The 23383-nt window shown below is 36.4% G+C and overlaps 1 protein-coding gene across 1 annotated transcript in view; it reads right to left on the bottom strand.

Annotated features, from left to right (window-relative positions):
- Positions 1-23383, bottom strand: part of PTPRD (protein tyrosine phosphatase receptor type D) — a 369133-nt gene that overhangs the window by 133297 nt on the left and 212453 nt on the right. Inside the window, exons 5-9 of the mRNA XM_088054032.1 lie at positions 5256-5444; positions 3998-4006; positions 3248-3265; positions 1395-1505; positions 28-39 (exon numbers count right to left, since the gene is read on the bottom strand). Coding sequence (XP_087910158.1) covers positions 28-39; positions 1395-1505; positions 3248-3265; positions 3998-4006; positions 5256-5444 — 339 coding nt within the window. The remainder of the gene's footprint in view (positions 1-27; positions 40-1394; positions 1506-3247; positions 3266-3997; positions 4007-5255; positions 5445-23383) is intronic.

Raw genomic sequence — 23383 nt, 5'->3', positions numbered from 1 at the left:
TGGGTAAAAAGTAAAAAACACACCAACCTTCTCGCAGCTCTGAGGGATGTAGGGGGTTTGATGCAGAACACAATGAAATGAGGAAAGGAGAAAAACAAGGGAAACACAGAGAGAGTAAAAAGGCCATATCAAGGCTTTCAACTGCTACTTGAACATCTCTACTTGCTCTAATAAACCTTCCTACCTCATCTTGAAAACTTAGCATTTTCCATAGCTACAATGGAAACAATAGCTAGCATAATTTTGAAATTTTCCTTTGGATATAAAGGTATACATGCCTCATGCAGTACAGGAAAGTCAGTATGTTGGAGGAGAAGAGAAAAAAAAATAAAAGATCAAATAACTTTCTACGGATGTCATAACTATTAAAGGTTTTCCTTTCTTTTCTTTTTTTAATTAGCCAAAAGAGTAACACCATATGAAAACATATCAGGTTGATAGAAAAATCAGCTCTAAAAAAAATTTCAAAATCAGGCTAGGCATTTTCTGCAAGGTCACCCATCCTACAGTAAGGTTTACAGCTGTTTATGTTTTCATTCCTATTTCCCCCACCCATCCCCTTTATAATGTAGACACACACACACACACACATATATATACACACATATGTATGTATGTATGTAATAGGCTTTGTTTTACAGAAATCTACATCAATCGGACGTAGGAAATACTGCCTGAAACAAAGCCCCTCTTTCTAGTTGAACCAAGAAGTATTTCAATAGGTTAATAACCATTTTTACTATTATACAGAAGAATACAATGGTTTTATTATTAGTCATACCTGTCATACAGAGGAAATTTCTAAAAATAATATAGCCAATTGACTGCTGTCATTCTAAAGGACTACACTTCACTTACAAATCTACACTAAATAGATATATATATACACACATATATAGTAAGAAGAAAGAGAAAAGAAGAAAATACAGTTGTGCTCTGCATACATAAAGTTATAATGTTAGAAGCCTTTCCTTTGCAGTTAGATAGCAGAGGTCAGGTAGGCATACACCTCAATGCCTCGGGGTTACACTCAGCTGATTAGTGGCACACAGAGCAGTCACCTCAGGAGTTTGAAAAGAAAAGCAAAACAAAACAAAACCAAAAGAAAATAAATGCAAAGCACAATTTAAATTAATGCAGGAAAAAAATAGAAGTTAAAATGTAAAAATATAAATATACTTACAAACCTTAACCCACAGGATAGACTGGACTCAAGAGTGCTTTAAAAGAACAAAATAAACCCCAAGCCTTTCCTCTATAGTTTAAAATTAGTTTTACAATTGACACATTTACCATGGCATTTTGACTATTACAGTGGTATCTGTATAGATCCTGAGAGTATCATAGCCCTGAACCTGCACAAACAGTGGATGCCAGGGTTATGTCATTCCTACCTCTGACATATAGATTGGCAGGTGCAGAATAGCGTGTACCCGCACTGTTGGTTGCAACACACTCATATTTTCCTTGGTCAGATTCTTCACTCAGTTCAATTTGGAGGGCACCTGTATGAATATAAAATACATTGCCAAAGAGAGGGTCAGAGAAGGCTTTTAACATCCATAACAATACACCTCTCAACAATATGAAAAGCTTGTATGCGAAGGTCCACTCAACGTCGATTCATTTTCTTGCTAAGGTGCACAGACAGAAAATGATGCAATGAAAAAAACAGAGATTATTTTTTTCACATCATCAGTGCTAGCACAGGAAAACAATTAGCATTTGGCAAAAAAAAAACAACAAAACCCTGTCTAAACAATACTCTTTCCTAAACCATTAAATGAGATGAGTGAGACTGCTTCAAGGAAGAATGGCTTTTAATAAAACAATAGAGATTAAGTAGTTGGGTCATTATAGTTTTTTAATTTTTATTTCATTTTTTCAATCTAATAACAAAAGTAGCACAAAAGGTGGTACTCGGAAAAAAGCAGGACAGACTTCAAGAAATCTTCTGCTGAAGAAAGCCAAAAATGCGCAGCAAGAACAAAAAGGCTGCTTGAAGTGAAAAAAAAAGAAATTGTATTAGTCATTTACAATTATCAAAATAATATTTTAAAGAAATAAAACTCCTTTAAGACATGCAGATTGATAAGAAAAGAAAGACAGTTTTCCGCAACTTACAATCTTAAAGTACGTTTGCTGAAAAACAAAGAGCAGTTGAATTAGAAGACAAAAAAGTTTCAAAAGCATGGTCTACGCCAACAAGGAAGAACCAACCAACCACTGCTGAGGACCATAGGGAGGCCCCCCCTGAGACACCCATCAAAATCCACAAGTGGGATTAGCAGTGTGGTGTCACAAAACCCAAGAAAAATACAAAACAAGAATTACAAAAGAAGTAAACAGTTTTGCTAGAGTATCAAAAACCAACAATACCACATACCACCAAGAATAATGAGTCAGTAACCTTTCATTTCCAAAGCCTGTAGATTAGAAGATCCAAAAATCCAGAGGTGAGAGAATTCCAAAAAAAAAGAAAACGACAACAACAACCAAAAAAAAAAAAAAAAGGCAAGACCACAATAAAGGGAAAAAAACATTTCTGTAATTCTTTTAGAGAGGGATACATATTTTCAATTTTATGAAGTTAAAGAAAAAAAAAGGATTGAAGAAGAACAAAACCAAAAACCTTTTATGAAAGATAAGACAAAAAGAAGATAGTCCATGTTGTCTTCTGCATGTCTGCTACTGTTCTCCAGACCATCTTGGCTTTGGTCCAGGACAAGAACAGCTAAGGAAGAAAAAAAATGATCTTTTTTTGCTCCAGTTGGACAAAAAAAAAAAGAGGAAGGAAAAAAAGAAGAAAAAAAAAGAAGAAAAAGAAAAAAGGAAGAAAAAGAAGAAGAAGAAAAAGGAGAAGAAGAAGAAGAAAAAGAAAAAAGAGGGACAAATGGTACGCTGTGACTGGGCTATGGCCAGGAGACCTGGATATGCTTTCTTTGAAGCATATCACAAATTAATTAATTATTTTTTTATTTTTTTTTAATGAACAAATGAAAAGGGGAAAGGAAAAGGCAATGTGAAGAAAGAAAGATCACAATATGAGATTCACTGATCATAACCAAACAGGACAAAGGAAAAAGAAAATCATATGATGGACATTTCCGTGGTTTTTGTTTTGTTTTGTTTTTTCCTTATGGAAAACAAAACAAAACAAAACCAAAAACAGGACAAAGATGAGAGGGATGAAAGGACAGAAAGAATGAGTAAGATCATTCTGTGAACGTTAGTTCAGCACTCTTACCTCTTATTGGTGTACCACCTGGGTGGATAATATGAATGCAAATAAGATTAGAAAGAAGAAGCATTAGTACGAGAAGAAGGAGGCTAGGGCTTTGGAAGAAGAATCAAATTAGATTTACAGAATTAAATAAGGTCTTAAGAGAAACTTGAATTACTATACTGTTAAAACAGGAATATATTAGATAGTATTATCAGGTTATAAAAGCAAGTTGCATTGTACCACAAAGGGCAGAAAGGCTATAATTGGCTGCACTGCCATTCTCAGAGCAGCATCTGAATTCTTAGACGTTTGGTTATATAGGGTTAGATATGTATCAAATATGCCTCAAATACTTAAAGGAAACTTTACAAAACTGTACTTATGACATATTTTAGGAAAATACTGGAAATTCTATTTAAATATATATATATATTGTTCTATATATATATAAAAAGAGGATACACTGAAGTCTATCTCAAAACAAACACTGTAGTTTAGGCTGGATTATGGCATTTACTGTTCTAGATCTATGTGATACATGTGTACTGTTTCTTTTAGGTGTTGCTATGACTGATAAGACAACATTTCTGTGGAGGTGTGCGTGTGCGCCACTATAGGGATCTGGTGACTACACTGACTGTTAGTAAAATGCATGCCATGCATTTTAAGAATAATAATACTAATCATATAATAATTATCATAATCATAATCATAATAATCTGAATATGGAAATTAGTGGGGGTGAAGTGCGCTTCAGAACTAAGCACTTACCAATAGATTCTGGAGATTTAAATACGGAGAGAAGAAAGACAGCATAAAAATATTATTATATTCCTTATAATTTGGTACAAAGTTTTCAGTTAAAGCTTTATATACTAAATCATCTATGTCACATGTGAAAAAATCTTAATTTACATTAACAGAAGGTTAATTTACACAGTTCTGCTGACAACAAGCAAAAAGTAGGTTAACAAGACGATTTAACATCACAGGACAGGTCAAAAGCTGAGAATTCTGGGAAGACACGTGATTAAACAACTTAGATTCTACAATGGTATCTACTACAATTGTCAAAGAAAAAAGCTCATTATATCCCAATGATCAGTGATCTTATTTTGGGATAAGCTTTCAACTTGATAAATTTAGAGATGGTTTTGGTTGTTTGGTTTTTTTTTGTTTTGTTTTTAATCTAAAGAGAGCAAAAGAATAAACTAGGGCAGGAGGAGAGTGAGAGAACTGCTAGGGAGGTGCAAGGGCAAAGAGAGAGAGCGAGAGCAGCAAAAGCTGGAATCTACACCAAAAGCAGACTTCTGTAGATCCAGAAAATATAGGATTCATAAAGCTTTAGCGTGGACGCACACTACTGTGGCTAAATGTGTTGGTAAAAATGCTCAGGCAGCAAAAAAACCCCAACTTTGTTCCACAGATTACACAACGATTTTATTTCCTTTTTTTTTTTTTTTTCCAGGTATAAATCTGCATGGGAAGAAGTACTGTGCTTTATGTATTTGTGAGAGGAAAGAAGATGTGTCCAAACTGGCTAATCTTTGGTGAAGTCAAATGTGGAAAAGACAGCAATAAACACATTTTAGATTTTAATTGAAGTGTCTAATGCAGGTTTTGATTTTGATGAATATAACCATTGGTACTCCTTGCAATTTCTGAATGAAGTCCAATGTTGAAATAAATTTGTTAAAAAAAAATTAAAAGGAAAGAAGAAAGAAAGAGGAGAAAATGGATCCATCAAGTACTGCAAAAAGCAGTAAAGAAAAAAATTATCAAAAAATACAGTCACAGCAGTGAGCAATGTGGAGTAAACAGAAGCTGCAAAACACATAGAGACAGACTCTATAGGAAGCTATGACAACATCACAGACATGGACAACACACTCAGTAACACAGAAAAGGAGAGGGGAAAGAGAAATTATTACCTATAAATAAAATTGTTTAAAAAGGAAGAGAAAAAAAAGAAAGAAAAAGTGAGAGAGAACAACTCTGGGCGTTGGTGGAAACAGTAACAAGACCCTACCTGAGCGTAGCTGCTTGATGCGGCCATTGTTGTTGCTTGTGTCAACAGGTAAGAAATCTTTGAACCAAGTTATTTCAGGATCAGGATTGCCACTGGCTGCACATAACATGGTAGCTGTACGAGTTCGTTCAACCACCTTCAGCTGTGGGCCCATATCAATGGTTGGAAAACCTCGAGGAATTTGATCCTCTGAAAAAGAAATGTATCATTTGAGGGATTTCACGTTAGTTGTGCAGTACTGCATGAAAGCCCAAATCATCATCCTGCTTAGCATTCAGTAATCACCTAATTGTTTGTAAACAAGAAACAATCAAATGATCAAAATACTGATACAAAAGTACATAAAAAAAGGCTACAAACTTTATAATTATAAAATCAGATGAGATACACTACCTAGCATGCAATCATTGGAGTCACACTATGGTACCATAAAATGCTGGTGTTGCCCTGCTTGCAAGAGTCCTTACTATTTTACATGAAATATTGAATTACCATGTCTACCAAAAATAGGGAAAACCCCTTCTCTTCATACCAGAGAAGTACCTAAGGAAGGATGATCACGTAGTGTAAGATCTGGCCACTGACTCAGAAGACCCGAATTATGTCTCTTGCTTCTATCATTCTTACTTATCTGCTGTTCCTCTTAACATCTATTGCTCCCGTGCTCGACTGTCCATCTTACAGATGGCCATGATAGTGCTTTACTGCTACAGGGAAGTGCTGTGAAGATGAATGCATTATATGAATGCAAAACACTGAGAAATTGTAAACATCGGAACTGTGTGGATAGCAAAGTTTAAGTGGCAGGATACTCGTAATGATATTGAATAGATACAACAGTGTCTATTAAAATACTCAGATACAGCCCAAAATTCTCATGCTAGTGTGATTAATACTGAAATACTAAAAAATTCTGCACAAGAATAATTGCCCTTCATAATGTGACACCTGCTAGCAAGTAACAGTGGAAGCACAGTTGGATCAGGAATTTTCACGGCTAAAAAACCTATTCAAAATACACACTCTTGCTCTTCAATTCCACTGACATGGCAAAAATATTTTTATTGCAAAATAATATTACTTCCATTCAAAAATGAAAATCAAAAATAACGAAATAAAGAGGATCAACACTAGCTATAAAACACGTTATTAAATGTCTTGACTAGTCATTACTGACATAATTGATTAGGGGATAAACCTAACAGTAGAAACTGTTCAACATTAAAAAAAAATAATACCTCTCTTTAGTTAAGAAGTGTCATATTTTCAAAGAGGTCAGATAAGTCTTCAGACTTTTCTGAAAAAATGTATAGCAAGCAAGTACAGCCTACAGTTCTGTGTAATTCCTGGGGTGTGACGTTGCTCATGAGCTATACAATTGCTTGCACAAGTGCACACAGATAACCACAAAAATACAGAATAATTAGAAAAGGTCATTTGACACCTCTGTCATGAGCAGGAACCTCTTCCACTAGACCAGCTTTCTCAGAGATAAATCCAAACTGGTCTTGCACACCTTCATGGATGGGGGGGTCCACAACCTCTCTGGGCAACTTATTTCAGTGCCTCACCACCTTTACGGTAGAGCTTTTCTTCCTAAGATATAATCAAAATCAATCCTTCTTCAGCTAAGGGAAAATCTCCCATTTCCTATTCCTTCTGAAAAGCCCCACTCCAGCCTTCTTGTAGCCCCCTTTAGATACTGGAAAGCTTAACAAGCTCTCCAGAACATTTTTTACTTTCTAGGCTGAACAGCCCCAACTCTCTGTTTTCCTTTGTAGAAGGAGGTATTCCAGACCTCTAATCAGCTTGTGGCTCTCTACTGGCCTCATTCTAACTAATGAAAGTCTTTCTTGTGTTTGAGGCCCCAGACCTGTACACAATACTCCAGGTGGGAGTATCACAAAAAAGGAATAGAGGGATATAAGCATATCCCCTGACCTCCTGGACATGCCTCTTTTGATTCAGCCCAGGATGCAGTTGGCTTTCTGAGCTGCGAGTATTCATTTCAGGGTCATATCATACTTTTCATCCAAAAACAATCCTGTGTTTCTCCCCAGAGTAAGTCTCGATCCATTTCCCACTAAGTCCGTATTGCTGCTTGCTGTAACACAGGTGCAGAACATTTCACTTGGCTTTGTTGCACTTACTCAGGTTCCACCTCTCAAGCCTGTTATGGTCAATCCACATCCTTCAGAGTGTGCTGACCCCACCACACAGCTAAATGTCATTGGTAAACTTGCTAGGGGAGCACTCAAACCCACTGCCCAAGCTGCTGACAAAGGTGCCAAGTAGCATTGGTACCAGTACAAATCCCTGAGGATCCTCAGCTGTCACTAGTTTCTAACTAAGCATTGGCCTGTTGACTGCAACTCCAGGAGTGCCATCATCCAGCCTATTTTTTATCCACCTGCCAAAATTCATGCCCCTCCAGTTTAGAGGATGAGTGGGAGAGTGTCAAATGCTCTGCACAAATACATACATTGCTGCCCTTCCTTGTCCACCACTGCTGTAATGCAATCCTAGAAGGCTTCAAATTTATCAGGCATAATTTGCCTTTAGTGAAGCCATGTTGGCCGTCAAAAATCACCTCATTATTTTCAGTGTCTCTTAGCATAATTTCCAGGAGGACCTGCTCCTTGCCAGGCATTGATGTGAGACTGTCTAGCTTGTAGTTCCTTTTTCTTATTTCCCTTTTTAAAAGTGTAGATCATGTTTTCCCCTTTCCTGTTGGTGGGAACTTCACTGGACTGCCATGGGTTTTCAAATATGATGTGTAGTGGCTGCATTCTTTCATTCTAACACACATAGGAGAGGTCCCTGTGTTTCCATACTAATTAAAGTCATAGACCTGCAGGCATCCACACATTTCTAGTACCACCCTGCTGCATGTGTTAGCACAAAGGGGTTTTAGGTTGCTCCTCAATGAAGCTGACTTTCTGTCTGGTGTGGCCTGAATGTCTTGGTGCTGGCCCTCAGGTGCTTTGCTGCTGACCTGCATACCCTTTCCAGGCCCTTTCTGGCTCAGCCATCTAGCTGGCATCTGTGGGATGGCATGTTGTCCCACACCTTACCACTATTAAACTTAATGGTATCTCTGTTCCCTATTTAAACCCCTATCAATAAGCCCTGCTAGCCTTTGACCAAAGAATCTCTTCCCCCTTTGAGGCAGCTGAATCCAGTCTCCATCCAGCAAACTGGTGCCATGTATAGGCCATCCCATTGTGAAAGAAACCAACATTTTGGTGATGACACTAATCATGGAACCATGTGGGCCCATCTGTTTCTTTCAATGTTAATGCCTGCGACTGGAAGAGAAGAAAAAAAACTGCACCCAAGTCATCCCAGAGCCTTAATACAGTGATCACATCTGTCCAGCAAGCTTCCTTGACTCTTCAGAACTAGGATTTCTACCAATCAGCTGATAAATGTCAAATCATTCACCAGCCATAGGCTCTTCCCAAAGAAAGGTATGTTTCATGTCTGTTTATAGAAGTCTTTGCTTTGGTATTAGCTGACAAGATTTGATATGTGACACAGAACAGGATTTTTATGGCCTTTCCTACTTGGCTAATACAGAAAACTGTAGAGTCCCTTTTGCAAATACCTAAGTGTACAACAAAGATAATCTATCTTGAATGTTAGCAGGATGGAGTAGTAAAGAGCCTCCCTTTCTTATTTTTAATAAGGGCAATTAAATTCCATCCATCTGCCTTATGCATACAATCCCTTTGAATGAATGCTCTTTATGAAATTTTCATTAGAAACATCATGATGTAACATTCAAATACCCAGAACTGTTATATTTTTGACAGTTGTGGCTGGTGTCCAACCTGGTTTTCAGGTATCTGTCAATAAACCCAGATATTCAACATCAAACGGACCAGGAAAATAATGAAATTTCTAATTGGAGGGCTTATCACAGTGGATTTAGTTTTTAAGATGTTAATTACTTTTTTTTTCTCTAAGTTTATTCATGGTTTGTACAACTGCCTTTACACTTTAGTGATACCAAGTATGACAGATCATCACTCTATGAAACAAAGCTGAGCATCAAATCACTGAACAACTGCATCTCTGCCACAGTAAGACAAAAGTAACTATTGCAAAATTTTTATATATTAGTACCTCTACAATTTTATGTGAGGCGGCCAGAAAAATACTTTTTACTGATCATTACTATGTTTATTAGGCTCTAAACTATAGTATATACTACTTTTCCCACGTAATATTCAGTTCTAGTCAATTGGTTTCCAATTCATCAACAATTTAAATCAGACTTGACCTTCTCAAAGCCATTTGGTACTGTCATTTTGAGAGGCCATTAAAGGTCAGATTTCTCTGTCCTTGTGGCTTAGCGACTTATCCATGTAATATGTATTTTGTTTAGGATGACAGATACAAGTGATTTAGAAATAGGCCACATTATTTGAATTTGTCATGTATCTTAAAGGTGCTGAATTTAATTCTTGGCATTAAAATAATGCATTTAGTACAGGGCTAGTATAATTTCCAGCTGCTGCATGAACTCCACAAATGTTATTTTTCAGTGTATGATCTGAACAGTACAGAAAACAATTACAAAGAGAGGTTACCACATGAGCCCTTAAGAGATAATGCTGCAAAATGACCTTGCTTTGCTTTGTATCATGGTTCTCAGTATTTCTCAACTCTCAGCATATTCAATCAGTTTGACATTGCCACCCAATGCACACAGAATGGACAACAAAGACACTGGAAGCCACTGTGACGCTAGAAAGTTGTCACCATCTTGCCATTACTGAAATTTGGTGGGATGTGACAGGAGTGTGACTATCAATGGCTACAGGCTCTCCAGAAGAGACAGGTGAGGAAAGAGAGGGGCAGAGGGGTTGCCCTCTACATCAGCAGGTAGACTGAGTGTGAAGAGCTGTCTCTGAGGAACAGCCACAAGCAGGTCAAAAGCCTGTGGGTAAGAATTAGGGACCAAGGCAAGAAAGGGAACCTTGTGGGTGGTTTTAAGTACAGACCCCTGATCAAAGGGACCCTACTGATGAAGCCCTCTTGCTCCAGCTACAGGCAGCACCATGATCACAGGCTCTTGTCCTGCTGGGGCACTTTAACCACCCCAAAATCTGCTGGGAAAGCAGCATAGCGGGCTGCAGGCAAGCCAGGAGACTCCTGGAAAGCATGACAGATACCTTCTTGAGCCAAGGAATACACAGCAGCCCTACCAGAGGACATGCAATTCTGGATCTGATGGGCACCAGTGTGAGTGAGCTGACCTTGAACGTCAAGATTGGAGGGAGTCTGGGCTGCAGTGATCACGCATTGGTGGAGTTTGCAGTCCTGAGGAGTATGGGCTGGGCGAGGAACAAAGTTAGGCCCTGAACTTTAGGAAAGCAGAGCCCCAACTCTTCAAGGAGATAGCCAGTGGGATCCACTGGGAGACTTCCCTCAGGGACAAGGGAGTGGAACAGACATGGCAGATCTTCAAGGAAGTCTTCCACAGAGTGCAAGAGCTGGCAATCCCCAGGAGCAAGAAACTGGGGAAGGAAGGCAAGGAAACAGCAGGGCTGAGTAAGGAACTGCTGGTCAGACTGAAGGGAAAGAAGCAAGTGCACAGGCAACTGAAGCTAGGATGGGTGGTGACCTAAGAAGAGTAGAGGGATAAAGTACGGTTGTGTAGGATGATATCAGGAAGGCCTAGGTGAAGCTGGAGTTGAACTTGGTAAGGACTTGTTCCAGGTCAGGTTGGATAGGGGACTGAGCAACCTGGTGCTAGTGGAAGGTGTCCCTGTGCATTCTAGAGGGCTTGGAAATAGATGATCTTTAAGATACCTTCTAAGGCCATTTAATGATTTCATAATTCTATGTTCTGTAAACAATGTCCTGGCTGCCAGTTTAGTAATTGCTTCCCTTCCAAGAAACTTAATTGGAAAAAGCATATTAGCCTTTACATTCAGATTTCAATATAAGTATACCAAAAACAAATGTAAAATACGTCATTTTATTTGTTGCTGCATTTGTCCTAGAGGTGAGTTTGCCCTCATAAATGCAACAGCATTTAGATTAGAGACTCAAACTCAGCGTTTTTGTGTGAACAAAATTTTGATGGAGTGGAATCTTGAAAATAGCCACAAGTTAAAATTATACTCTACCAAAAAAAGAAACCATACATATCTTTAAGTGGTATTGATAGAAAAAACATAGCTGTACCACAACTATATATAGTAAATTCTGTTCTGCTCATCACTTAACTATTTCCTCTCATCTTAAAGAAAAAATGTGCTGTTGCAATCTCTTCTTAAAATTTTTTTAGTGATGTAATTATTTCATAAGATTTCAGGAACTGAACTTCCCAAGCTATGAAAGTGTACTGTCAAGACTACACATATACAAAGGCTGGAACCAAAGAAAGAAGAGGATTTCAGTACAATGACTTTGACCCTTTGTGGTAAACCTGCATGGTTAATATACAACAGCTAAAAAAAAAATAGTTATATTTAGCTAGGATTTGTGCCACAGCTTCTTAACATTTTGACTACTTTTTCTTTAAAAGGTTACTTTCAGATCATGAGTAGGCCCTCCTGGCAGCAAGAAGAGTGCTAGCTTTAAGAAACAGATTGAGTCTTGAAGTCTTAAATTTTGCATAGCTACCTTACTGAATCACTCTGGCAATCACCATCATGTTTTAACATGAAAGACTGAATACTGTGAATAGTCTTCTGAGTTACACCACAATATGATGATATTACTATGATATGAAGTACAAGTGGGAAATACCCAAAGTAAATTGTTAGGACTTTGGTTTTGGATTACGGACTATAAAGGCAAAGTTATAGCACCAGGCTAAAGGCCAGACAGTTGTAACAAAAATTGGCCAATATGTTTGTTAAGTATTTAATTTTTCATTAACTATTTTCACTATTGAAATATACATGTTCCAGAATATGAATCTGGAGTTCATATTCATGTCTAGACCAGAATATTAACCTGTAGTTAAATCTGTGTAATCTGCCTAACTAAAATACATACTCATAGTGTTTGACTGTGCCTCTTGAAAATTTTGCTTATGTAAACCAATTATTCTTGTTGTGCAAATGGAAGGTGGTTCTCTACTCTATTCCAGAAGAAAAGAAAGTGATTCTATTTCAAGATTCACTGATAGGTTTGCCACAGGCACATTTTAGTCATTCTGTAGCTCACAGAATAAAAAGGCACACATGGAGCATTCCCTGAATACATTATAGATACTGAAGATAAACTGCCACAATTAAGTTTATTATTTCAAAGAACAGTGTAAATAAAGCTTTTATTTTCACTATTCCAGATGGCAGCAGCATATAATTTGCACTGTTTTGACATCATGACTGTATTATTCAAAATCATTCTTCTTCCTACTGAACTGAATGCAGGATTGAGAACAGTAAAATCAAAGAGACTGGGGGAGGAACTAAAAATCACCATTTCATAGTGAAGTTGGTATTCTGTACTATTATTGAAGAACCATGCATATAAAGGAATTGAAAAACAAAACCAGAGCCAATTCTAATTATACATAAAAATTAAATTGGATTTAAAAGATATAAAGCATCAGAGAAGTGCCAGTTAATAAACATTATTCATACTGAAACACTTTACAAGGCAAATTTTGGCAAATAGAAGTAATTATGAACACACAATAAATTATTTTGTGGGACCCTTTGTTCAAAGTTGCTATATACAGATGGATACTTTTTTCTTAGCGGTGCTGTATATCAGCAAAGCAGGGTAATGGCTCCACTAGAATAATAGATCTTGGTATCAGTTGGGAGTTCTCTTTAATTTTGCACAATTTTAGCACACAAGGAAAGTGAATTAGGCATTGATAAGATGATCAGTAAAAATTCAACATAAGAACAGCTGTCCATACCATCCCATCAAAACAAATGCATTTCAAAGTATCTTCATATACTGAAGAGATGTGCAGAGCACATTTTGATACAAAAGACAACAAATTTGTTTAGTAGCTCTGTATGCAATTACCCTGCAAATTGCAAAGTAATGTCTATATAACAGAACATAGAGCCACTTAGACTGAATTATCATTTGTATGAATGTTGAAGCAGCAATTTCACATTGCATTAAGTCAGTTAACATTCATTGTTATTAGCATTTAGCTTTAAATAAGTTCTCTGTTTTAACAAATGAGTGCACTGAGCCTTTGAAATTAGATATCTTCATAAGGACATGAAAATGGAAAAAGGAATTTGCACCTTTCAGCAGTTTTCAAAATCTGAAAAACTAGACTGCACATAGCAAGCTTTTCCCAAAGTGACCTGTCTCACTCACATGAACAATGAAATACCTCTCACTCTGCTTTAACGACGACATTCTGAACAACAAGAATTAACATTTGTGTATTAACACTCTATGAAAACACGAGCCTCAAAGTAAAGCTTTATTCTCATATTTGTACACAGCCACGTCATAGCTTAAAGCGGAGCATATCATCTGAACATCAGTGTGACCAAATTTGGTTATGACTGAACTTTTGGATGTCTGACTCTTCTGTTCATTTGGAACATGACAGGAAATACAAAAAGCTGTGTCCCAAAAAGAAAAAAAAAGGAAAAAAAAGGAAAAAAAAGAAAAAAGAGAGGTATGGAATTCAAGCGTCCGTACCAGACACCCCTTATCTAACACAAGGACAGGACTGAGAGTCCGAGGTAATGAAACAAAGGCAGAGAATGTGGTGTTTTAAGAGCAGGGTATCATATATTTAGGAAAAAGAAATGCTAAACTTCTGAAGCAAAGAGAATACAGCATGCCACATATTTCCATATGCAAATATTCACAAGGAAAATACTATATATTTTGCACTGGTGAATAAAAGACAAGAGGACTGCAAAAACCAGCAACATGAATTTCCATGATTACTGTTTCTGATTTAAGGCTTAGTTTCCAGACAGGGTTAGGATTTAGATTACACAAAATCGAGGTTAAATTGGGGCTTGCCAATAATCAAGATTAGGAAAACAAAAAAAGCATGCTTGCTCTATCCAGTCAATATTTTAACATACTAATATTTGTGCTTTTACATCCTCCTTAATTTTATTAGAAAAATAAAGGGGAAAGCAGTGCAATGCAGGCAGTCTTTTCTTTAAGCTTTACTTTTTCACATCACATACAGCTTTATGGTGAGGTAAATAATGAGATGAGTAGCAGGTTCATATATACACCAGAGCACTGGTTTTGTAGCCTGAATACACTGACTGGTCCAGAACATGTAAAAACATTCTTTTGCTTTTCTACCTGTCCTTTCTACTCATTACTACTCTGTGTTGAAGTATTTATACTAATAAAATACATATGACACTTTCTGTAAGTAGTTACCTTGTACTCAGACTGAAGTGTAAAGCAATAAATCACCGCAATCAAGTACCAACATCTCAGTTTGAGGACGCTCTAGAAGCATCTTGTTTTCTTGCGTTCAAAAGAGCAAGAGAGAAAAGAGGAAGTAAGAGCACCCTGTCAAAGGAGTTCTCACATACAGTCTGCCTCTCCCTCCTTCCTCATCATGGCCATTTCTGTTACTGATGTTACACTGCTTTCAAGGAATCATTTCCTCAATGCCATAATCTTCCTCAATGTTTTTTAATGCAGCCTACATCCTCTGTAGGCCAAACTGTAAACTATAAACTATACTAACTGCATTAATGTCACAGCTGCAGAATTTAAGAACCTGACAAAGGAACTTGTCAAAACCATTAACTTTGTTGAACTATTGTTTTTAAAGGAGAACAACACTATTTTCTGCATTTCTAGCTCAGCATCAAACTTGAACATTTTAGGAAGAGAAAGGGGATATTATCCCTTTGGTAAGTGGTTAGAAAGATACCCCAAAAGACCTACTGTTTAGCTCCCTAAAAGAAATAAATGAGGAATAAGGGTTATGAAATTGCATCCCTTGAGTTTTAACAAAGGATACTAGGTGCCGCATGTTAAAAGCATGTGGTGCAGTGGTGCAGTGAATTAAAGCAGTAGCGTCTATGCATTTCAACTGCTTTTCTGGTGCCCAGCACAACAATGCAGCTGTACAGACATAACAATTTCAATGTTACTGCATTATTTCAATAAACAGAAAACATAAGCATGAAAGAACCCAACAGAAGTCCTATTGCTGAAGAGATGGAGAAAAAAGAGATATGTTGTCAGAACTGGAAATGGACTTTGGAAAAATGCAGTCAAAGAAGATATCCCTCCAAATTCATTACTATTCAGTGTTATACTAATGTTCCTCATACAAAATATGAACTGTTTTTCTACACTCAATGCAGCATTCATCTTCATTGCTCTGAAAAGCATACTTGCCACATTCAAAATGCTTACCTGATTACAGATAGGTGACTGTAAAAAAGCAATAGACACAGTACTTCCCCATTTTTATGTTTTCTTTGCTTATTTTAAGTCTTTCCACCACTTCAAACATGTGTAAACATGAACATCAATTAAGAAAATGCTGGAAGATGTAAGACACAAAGCAATGCCTGATATCATGTACTCCTAATATATGTAAGCAAAAGACAGAATGCAAAGTACTGGTAGAAGTTAAAGCACTTGGCATCTTTGAAACTGTATGAACCTTTAACAGAAGGAAGAAAGTAGTTCCTTTGTGAGTAGATGGTAAAGTTCTTCTCTGATTGCTTGGCTATACAGGGAGCGGGTGTGCTCTATATGGATGCTGAATGCAAGAAAGCAGACAGGGAGCACAGAGTCTGTGGAACTAAGTCACACAAGGTTCTTACTCTAGCCTGAGAGATCATAAGAAGGAATCCAAACAGTCCTTGGAGAAAGACAACAACTTTTGCAGGTGTTGTTTGGATCTTTGTTACTTGAAGGAAACAGTCAAGGGATGTAGTTCCTAATTGACCAATGATGGTGATGTGTTAGTTTAATGTCCAATAAAAGTTTTACCTCTTGGACCTGTCTATAAAAGAAGATCTGGAATATTAAAACTAGCACTCTTGTATAACCTATCTAGAGTCTATGTCATACTGCTTCACCGTCCTTAATATAGTGTGACACTCTAGACTTTGCTCCTCATATGCTTGAATACGAGGGAGGAATCCCTCTCACTACTTGTGTGTGTCACCACTTTTGGCAACATTCCCTTTCAGAGATACTGAGAAGCTGCCCATCTTCTAAAAGGGATCTGTTAGCAAAGAACAGGTGTATAGGAAAAAGAATGGAAGGGAGTAGATATTAATTGCTTTTTTGTTTGGATGAGTTTCACTACTTAAAATGTCTCTGTCCATACAAAGATGCTACGGGGAAAATACCATTGACTTCTGGTCTAGAAGGATACAGAAAGGCTTTCTCTCTATCAGAGGACACACACTGCTTAAAATTCAGCTCTTCACAGTCCTCTGGCAAGTTGAATAACCACTGCTGACAAAAAACTTCATGGAGTCACACAGAACTTCACACTAACACTTTATAGTATACACACGGCTAAGCAGTCAACATTTCAAGGTTTTCATCTCACAAAGACTTGAAGATTCATGATGTCAAAGGTTCATTTTGTCACCCAAGCCCAATGTTCAGAACTGTGACTTTGACTCCAACCTGAAATTTCACTGCTGCCCTAAGATCAAGTAAAAGTGGGAATAGTCTGTGATTGAATATACTTTATGATGTAATAGTGAGTGTTCCTATTAGAAATGATAGATAAGGTCTGTACTTTGAGTTATCATGTGGAAGAAAATGCTTGACACCCCAGCATGCTCAGAAGCGTGGCAGAGGCCCTGCCTTGAGCTTGTACAGAGGTGATGCAGGGCAGCACTTGCTCTCATCTGCTGGGAGCTTGCTCCTGTCCTATGCTACTCCAACACATTTTTCACAATAATATTCACACAGCCTTGAAAGAGGTATTGTGCATTACTGTGAGCTGAATGGAGCATACTCAAGCAGGCTCTCTGAAAGACTGAAGGAGAGAGATTACTTTAAACATGACATTTTCACATTTGTCTAGCAACAACAACTTATATTTCTCATGGAACTGTAAATGAGAAGTGATGTGGGAATTAATTCACAAGATGTTGAACGTAGAACAACACCAGATTTACTCAGCTTTGCTGTAACTCTTGCTACAACTTGAGTAATTCTACCACAATTTAAATTGTCAGTAATATGAAATAGAATCCTGGCTGGACACAGGGACACAGGATGTTAAAAAGGTTTTTTTTTAAAACCTTTTATATGCTAAGATCAAGGTTCACATCCCTAAGCTCATCATAATTTTTTAAACTACTTTTTAATTATTTTAAATAATTATGAAATTCAGTGCGCTACCTCTAAAAAAGGTAATGAAATCAAAATCCACAACAGGCAGTGTAAATTGAAATTTGTTAGTCTAGAGTCTGAGTGAATATATTTAAAGTACTAATAAAATGTGGTCCATAATATTTTTAAACATTTGCACAGTAAATATTAAACTGATTTTATGTACAGTATAGGCAAGCTTTTCGTTTTCACCGTTTCTGTTTAATTTTCTCACCAATTTTCCCATCCATCTAATCAAAGATCATCAATCATTCCTGATATTTTAAAATTATGACCCTTTGTTGTTTCTAGTTGATTTTGCTTTGGTTTGTTCTAATTTTTTGTAGAAGACATTTCTGCAAATGAAAATGACAATTAGTTAACAAAAACCAGCGATGCCGCAGTTCCAGTGGAATACTTCACCGGCGTGAAGCGTAGCTTTTTTCAGCATAGCTGGAAGTCATGGACCTAAATGAAGGCTGTGATAATGTTTGAATAGTCCAGTGTGGTTACAAGAAGGGCCAAGAGTCATCATGTCAGGCAGGGTGGAGGAGGGTAAGGGGAGAGAAACAGAGAAAGAAAAGAAGAAAGCTTCATGTTGTGTCAGTTACTTGCAAATTCATCACAAACTGTTTTGTGTAGAATAGTTAACGAAGTCAAACAGCTGTGGAGAGCCAGTTCCTGCCTTTGAGCAGACATAGTGTGACAGAGTAAGCTTAGCAGAGCGTTGCATATGTCAAGTACATCAAAACCAGCATAACCACAAAAAACCTCCACTCTCACTTTGTCAACAGACAACATCTGATAAGCTGCATGAAGAAGGTACAAATGAAGAACACAGAATTCTTGATAATAGAAGATGTGAATGTGTCCAGTTGTGAATTAAAACTCAGTGGAAGGCCCTATGCCACAGGAGTAGTGCAAGCAATTGACTGAGAGGGGCAGGGTTATATATGCTTTCAATAATAAAACTGTTTCTCTTTGGATTTATTAGTAGTAACATCTGTCATCCATTTTACAACAATACAAAACTCATTTCTTTTAGAGAAAAGAGATTGAACTATTTTTCCTGTAGGCTAGAGATGTAGGCATGAAGATTTTTATACGTACTCTTTAGAAGCAATTGCGAAGAGGTCAGCAATTGAGAAATAATTTCCACCACAGAACAAATACATAGCAATAAATTTCAGACCCCAGAAAAGTAATTCAGTATTCCAATATTTTTTTGTACCTGAAGAAGACTTAAAAATCAATCTGTGCGTGCTAAACAACTTTCTGCTTTCATTATAGCATTTTTACTTTGAGTATTTGAGTATGTATCACTTTAAGTGATATAATACAAGCTGTTCTATTAAATGAAATGTAAGAGGGGTTCTAAAATAAAGGGTTAGTTATTTTTGCCTTTTCTGTAACTTCCAGCTCCTTTGGCAAATGAGAAAAATATTTTACTAACATATAGGCAGCTTCCTGTGTGTGTACTCTTTCTTTAAATACTGTGCTTCTGGAAAAGTTTTGTCTAAACTATTTATTCTGATGCCTCCTGATGTTCATCCTTTCTGATTTTCAACCTTTAATATGACCCATTTAAGCCTTCATGACCTATTGCAGGTATATGTCCATAAACACTTTTATCTCCAAAGCCCCACCTTAACATCTTAATGTCCTTTGAAAACCCAGTAACCACTTCAAAGACCATCAGCAAGAACTTTGAGAAATAACAGCCTCTTGTATTTTGGTCCTAAAATGTTTATGCTTCTCTATTATCAGTTAGACCAACATTTTCTAATTCTCTAACTCTTTGGAATTTAGCAGCTGCCTTTTCACAAAAGTTAGCATCATGGAGATGACAACTGCAGGAACATGACAAAGTTCTTGCCTGAACACACTGAAAATCTCCCTCTGCACTAAAAAGTCTGAAAGATCTTGGAAGTTATCAGCAAGTACCTCATAAATCCCTATATTTGTTGCTGATCATGCTTTGCAGCTCCAACAGGAAGACTATTTGAGCTTCTATTACTTAATTATTCAAAAGAGAAAAAAAATAATGTTTTTTACAAGATAATGTCCTGCTGAAGCCTTCAAAAATTGACAAGAAACGTACTTAAATATTTTTACCAGTTTTCAAGAAGCTTAACAGAAACACCTTTCTCATAAATAAAAATCTAAAAATGCCCCCCCAAAAATGAATTACTACCACACATAGAACCCTTACGTTGTGCTTAAATTTGGACAAAGTACTTTATTCCAGAAAAGGAGATAAAAATTCCTTAGAAAGTATCTTATTCTACATGAAAACCAAAAATGTAATCAACTATGAGCTGTAAATAATTACTTCCTGCTTTAAACCTAATGTAGGACATCAGAAACTACCAAGGGTTTAAAAGTTAGGATATACCACCTGAATTTTGGGGACTCTTTTTCTAATGATTCTGAGTCTGGTAAAAGTATGTATCTATTATACATCAGGAAAACATGTAGTAAGGCTAAATTAACTGATGCACAACATATGCAAGGCCAATGTGTAACAGTGTAAATTACGTGATTTCTTCTGAGATATAGAGATCTGAGATCTAGATTCTTCTAGATTAGCTATAGAAGGTTTCTGAGATCTTATTCTTTTCTATCTTTTTCACTACAGCATAAAAGTTCTTTCCAGTTAAGGTAAAAAAAAAAAATAGGTATTTTTTTTATGTAACATGATTTTGTGAAATGTTTCAGAAAGCAGACATCCATTATAGTGAAAAATGGGTACAGTTTGATCTTTATAGCTCCATAAAATTACAGCAGATTTAAAAAAAATTAATAATGAATTTCTTATTTTCTACAGTATTTAGTATATTCAAATCACTGCACATTGGAAAAAATAATTGAAAATCCATTTTTAACAGTCTGTTACATCATGTAATAGTACAAATAGTACAAATATGGAAAAAATACTTCATGTTTCCTAAATCTAGGTATTCTGTTCAAAATAATAATATGCAGAAAAAGTATTTCTTGATTATCTTCCAATGGCTTTTAAAGTTTTTCATTACATGATTTGTCTAACTTAAAGATACTGAGTAGTCTCATTGAGGAAACTGACTGTAATGGAACTATTTACATACTTAAGCATGTTGCAAAACAACTGTCACATTTTCTAAATTCATTGCCATTTCATTTCATAAGCTATTGCATCTCATGTTTTCTTCCTACTCAAAAGAAAACCAGATCATTTACAAATTTTCCCACACATGACAAGTATTACATTCTGTTTCTCTGTAAGTGAAGTCAACTTGCACATGTATCACTTGCCTGCCTGAGATTCGTAAAGTGCTGTTTAGATTTTACGCTGACTAAAATGAAAATTTAGACATGCATCATCAAGAACACTTCATTTTACCATGATATTAGGAACAGATCTTATGCGAAGCAAAAACAGCATTGCAGAGAAATAAATGATTCTTTTCTTACATCAAGGAAAGAACAAGGAAGCGACTTAGCATTTGTTCTTACCACTATCCAACAAACTTCTTAGGGCCTGAACAAGCAGCCTTTTTTATGAAAGCAAAACTGAGTATTAGTTACTAGAAAACCAAGATAAAAGAGCAAAAATAAGTTTCCAAGTTGCTATTTTGGCAATACAGGTGAACTAACACACACAAACATGCAATAATTGATTAAAAGTTACATGAGATTTTATCACTATTCATGGCTAATAACTATGTTTTAGATCACAATAGGATGCTGAGGCAAACAGCAATGACCTTTTAGCACTGTATCAAAGTACTGAGTATTAGCTAAATGGTAAAATTACCAATTACCACTACTGCTTATTCTAGCAGCTACATGTTGATTGGCCTACTATTTAGAGGTTGTAAGACTGAAAGCTCACAGCTGGAGGTTGTAGGGAAGTAAGGAAACAACTACATTCTCAGGCAGTGTGAGCTATTTGTTTAATAATTATTACAATAAAGCACATATGTTTTCTCTTCTCTTGATGTGTATATATTACTAATTAACAAGAGAAGAAGCAAGGAAAAGAATAGATGCTATAAAACCTGGAATTCATATTTAGCACATGAATTGCAGGCAAAACCAGGACAGTATTCCACAGAATGATCTAGAAATTGAATAGCACCTTTACCAGTATTATTAGCAGTGTTGAACAGAGACATTAATTTTATATTGATTTTATTTTACTGTATCCTTAGTATTCTAAGTGATTTCTGTTGTTCCATCTGCACCTAAATTTATATTGTTATTGTAAGGTTCTGGTTTGCCTTTCTATATTTTTCTCTACCAGTAGTGTAACAAGTTATGTTTATTTCCTTAAGGCTATGGAGATAAATGCTCAGAAGATACTTACTGATTTTTAGCTTTGATCTTCCTGGTATTTTTACTCTAGAGACAACTACCTTTTAAAAACTTTTTTCCTTTTTCTTTCCCTCCCAATTTTCTTTCAGCAGAAGAGTCTTTCAGCCAGTGTTTAGTCTTCGTTCAAAGCTGCCTCCCTAGAGAGTTGTAACTATTTGTCAATCTCCCAAAAGTAAAGATAAGGATTTAAAGTACTCTTTTCACTTTAGCTGAAAAATTAACCCCTTGTTCCCTTCCTGCTGTTAAATTCACTTTAAATTGCTGGTGCTCTCAGCTTTGGTTAATTGCCTAGAGCCATGGTGGCTGAAAGGCAGAGCTGGTGCAAACAGCACCAGTGCAGCACATCTCCATTCAGCTACACACTGCTGGCACACACTTTATTCCAGAATGCTCCAGTGAAGAGTCTGAAGTCAGTCTGTACCTGCCTGTGGCTAACACCAGAGGAAATTAAAATTTAGGAAGATTTCATTGCAGGTTATGACGTTATGGTATGGACGGAATGCTTTATCTCCAATATGACAGCTGTCCCAGCTCAGGTATTGCTTTACCATGTCAGATAAACACTCTACTTGCAGCCCTGACCAGTAAAAGAAAATTTGTTTTTCTTAGAAGACCAGTAAAAAGATTTGGTGGCAACAATACTATTCCTGAGTGTGACAATTTACTTTTCCAATTCTCAGCCTACCATTTATGATGAAACTCCCACCTCTGAAGCTGTTTAAGAGATGTTTGAGTGTGTACTGCTTTGCAAGATGTAGGTACAGAAAATAATTATGATGACTCACTGCTTTCTGCCTTTAGTAAGATGCTTTTAATATGGAAAGGGACAGCTAAGTTCACTAAAAATTTGGTGAGAGTGTGCCAGCCTCGTGCAATATACAGGGTAAAAGACTGTGGGTAAAACTCCCAGAAGAATTTTAGCATGCAATTCTGAAAGAAGAAATGATAGAGATGTAACATCTGCAATATGACTATGCATGTGAGATACTTGCACTCAGATTCAAAACAGCATAATGATCACATCTGCATGCAAATTCCAAAATTTAAATGTGATGAAGACATATGTGGTACTTAAAAACTGAAAAACAAGCCTCAGTTTCTTTCTGAGCAGTGAATGCAATAATCACTTCACAGATATTAACAGTCATTGCAAGCTTTTCAGATTAACTAATGCCATATTTTATTCTGTTGGGTTTTTTTCCTTCACTTAAAAGAAAAATCTAGCTCATACTAGAATATTAAGAGCAAGAGATGATTTATATTTCTTTTTGTATTCCAACGAAACTACTAAGCGCCAAGCAGTCACGTTTTAATTCAGGGATTATTAATGAACAACTTTGTTCATTAAGTTTGTTCATGGTAAGATTGAGTAACAGAAATTAAAAATTTTCTTAAATCTTATTCTAACATTTCTAGAATTATTTCTTAACTTCATGTTCATTCAAATGAGCATCAAATCTTGTGGGAAATGCAAAATAATTTTAAAA

Source organism: Pseudopodoces humilis, chromosome 4 (assembly GCF_049639895.1).
Source record: "Pseudopodoces humilis isolate 2021_Gansu_Grassland_sample_001 chromosome 4, ASM4963989v1, whole genome shotgun sequence".
In the NCBI taxonomy this organism is placed as follows: Eukaryota; Metazoa; Chordata; class Aves; order Passeriformes; family Paridae; genus Pseudopodoces; species Pseudopodoces humilis.
Note: the sequence above shows the minus strand (reverse complement) of the source record. Positions and strands in the feature narration are given on the sequence as shown.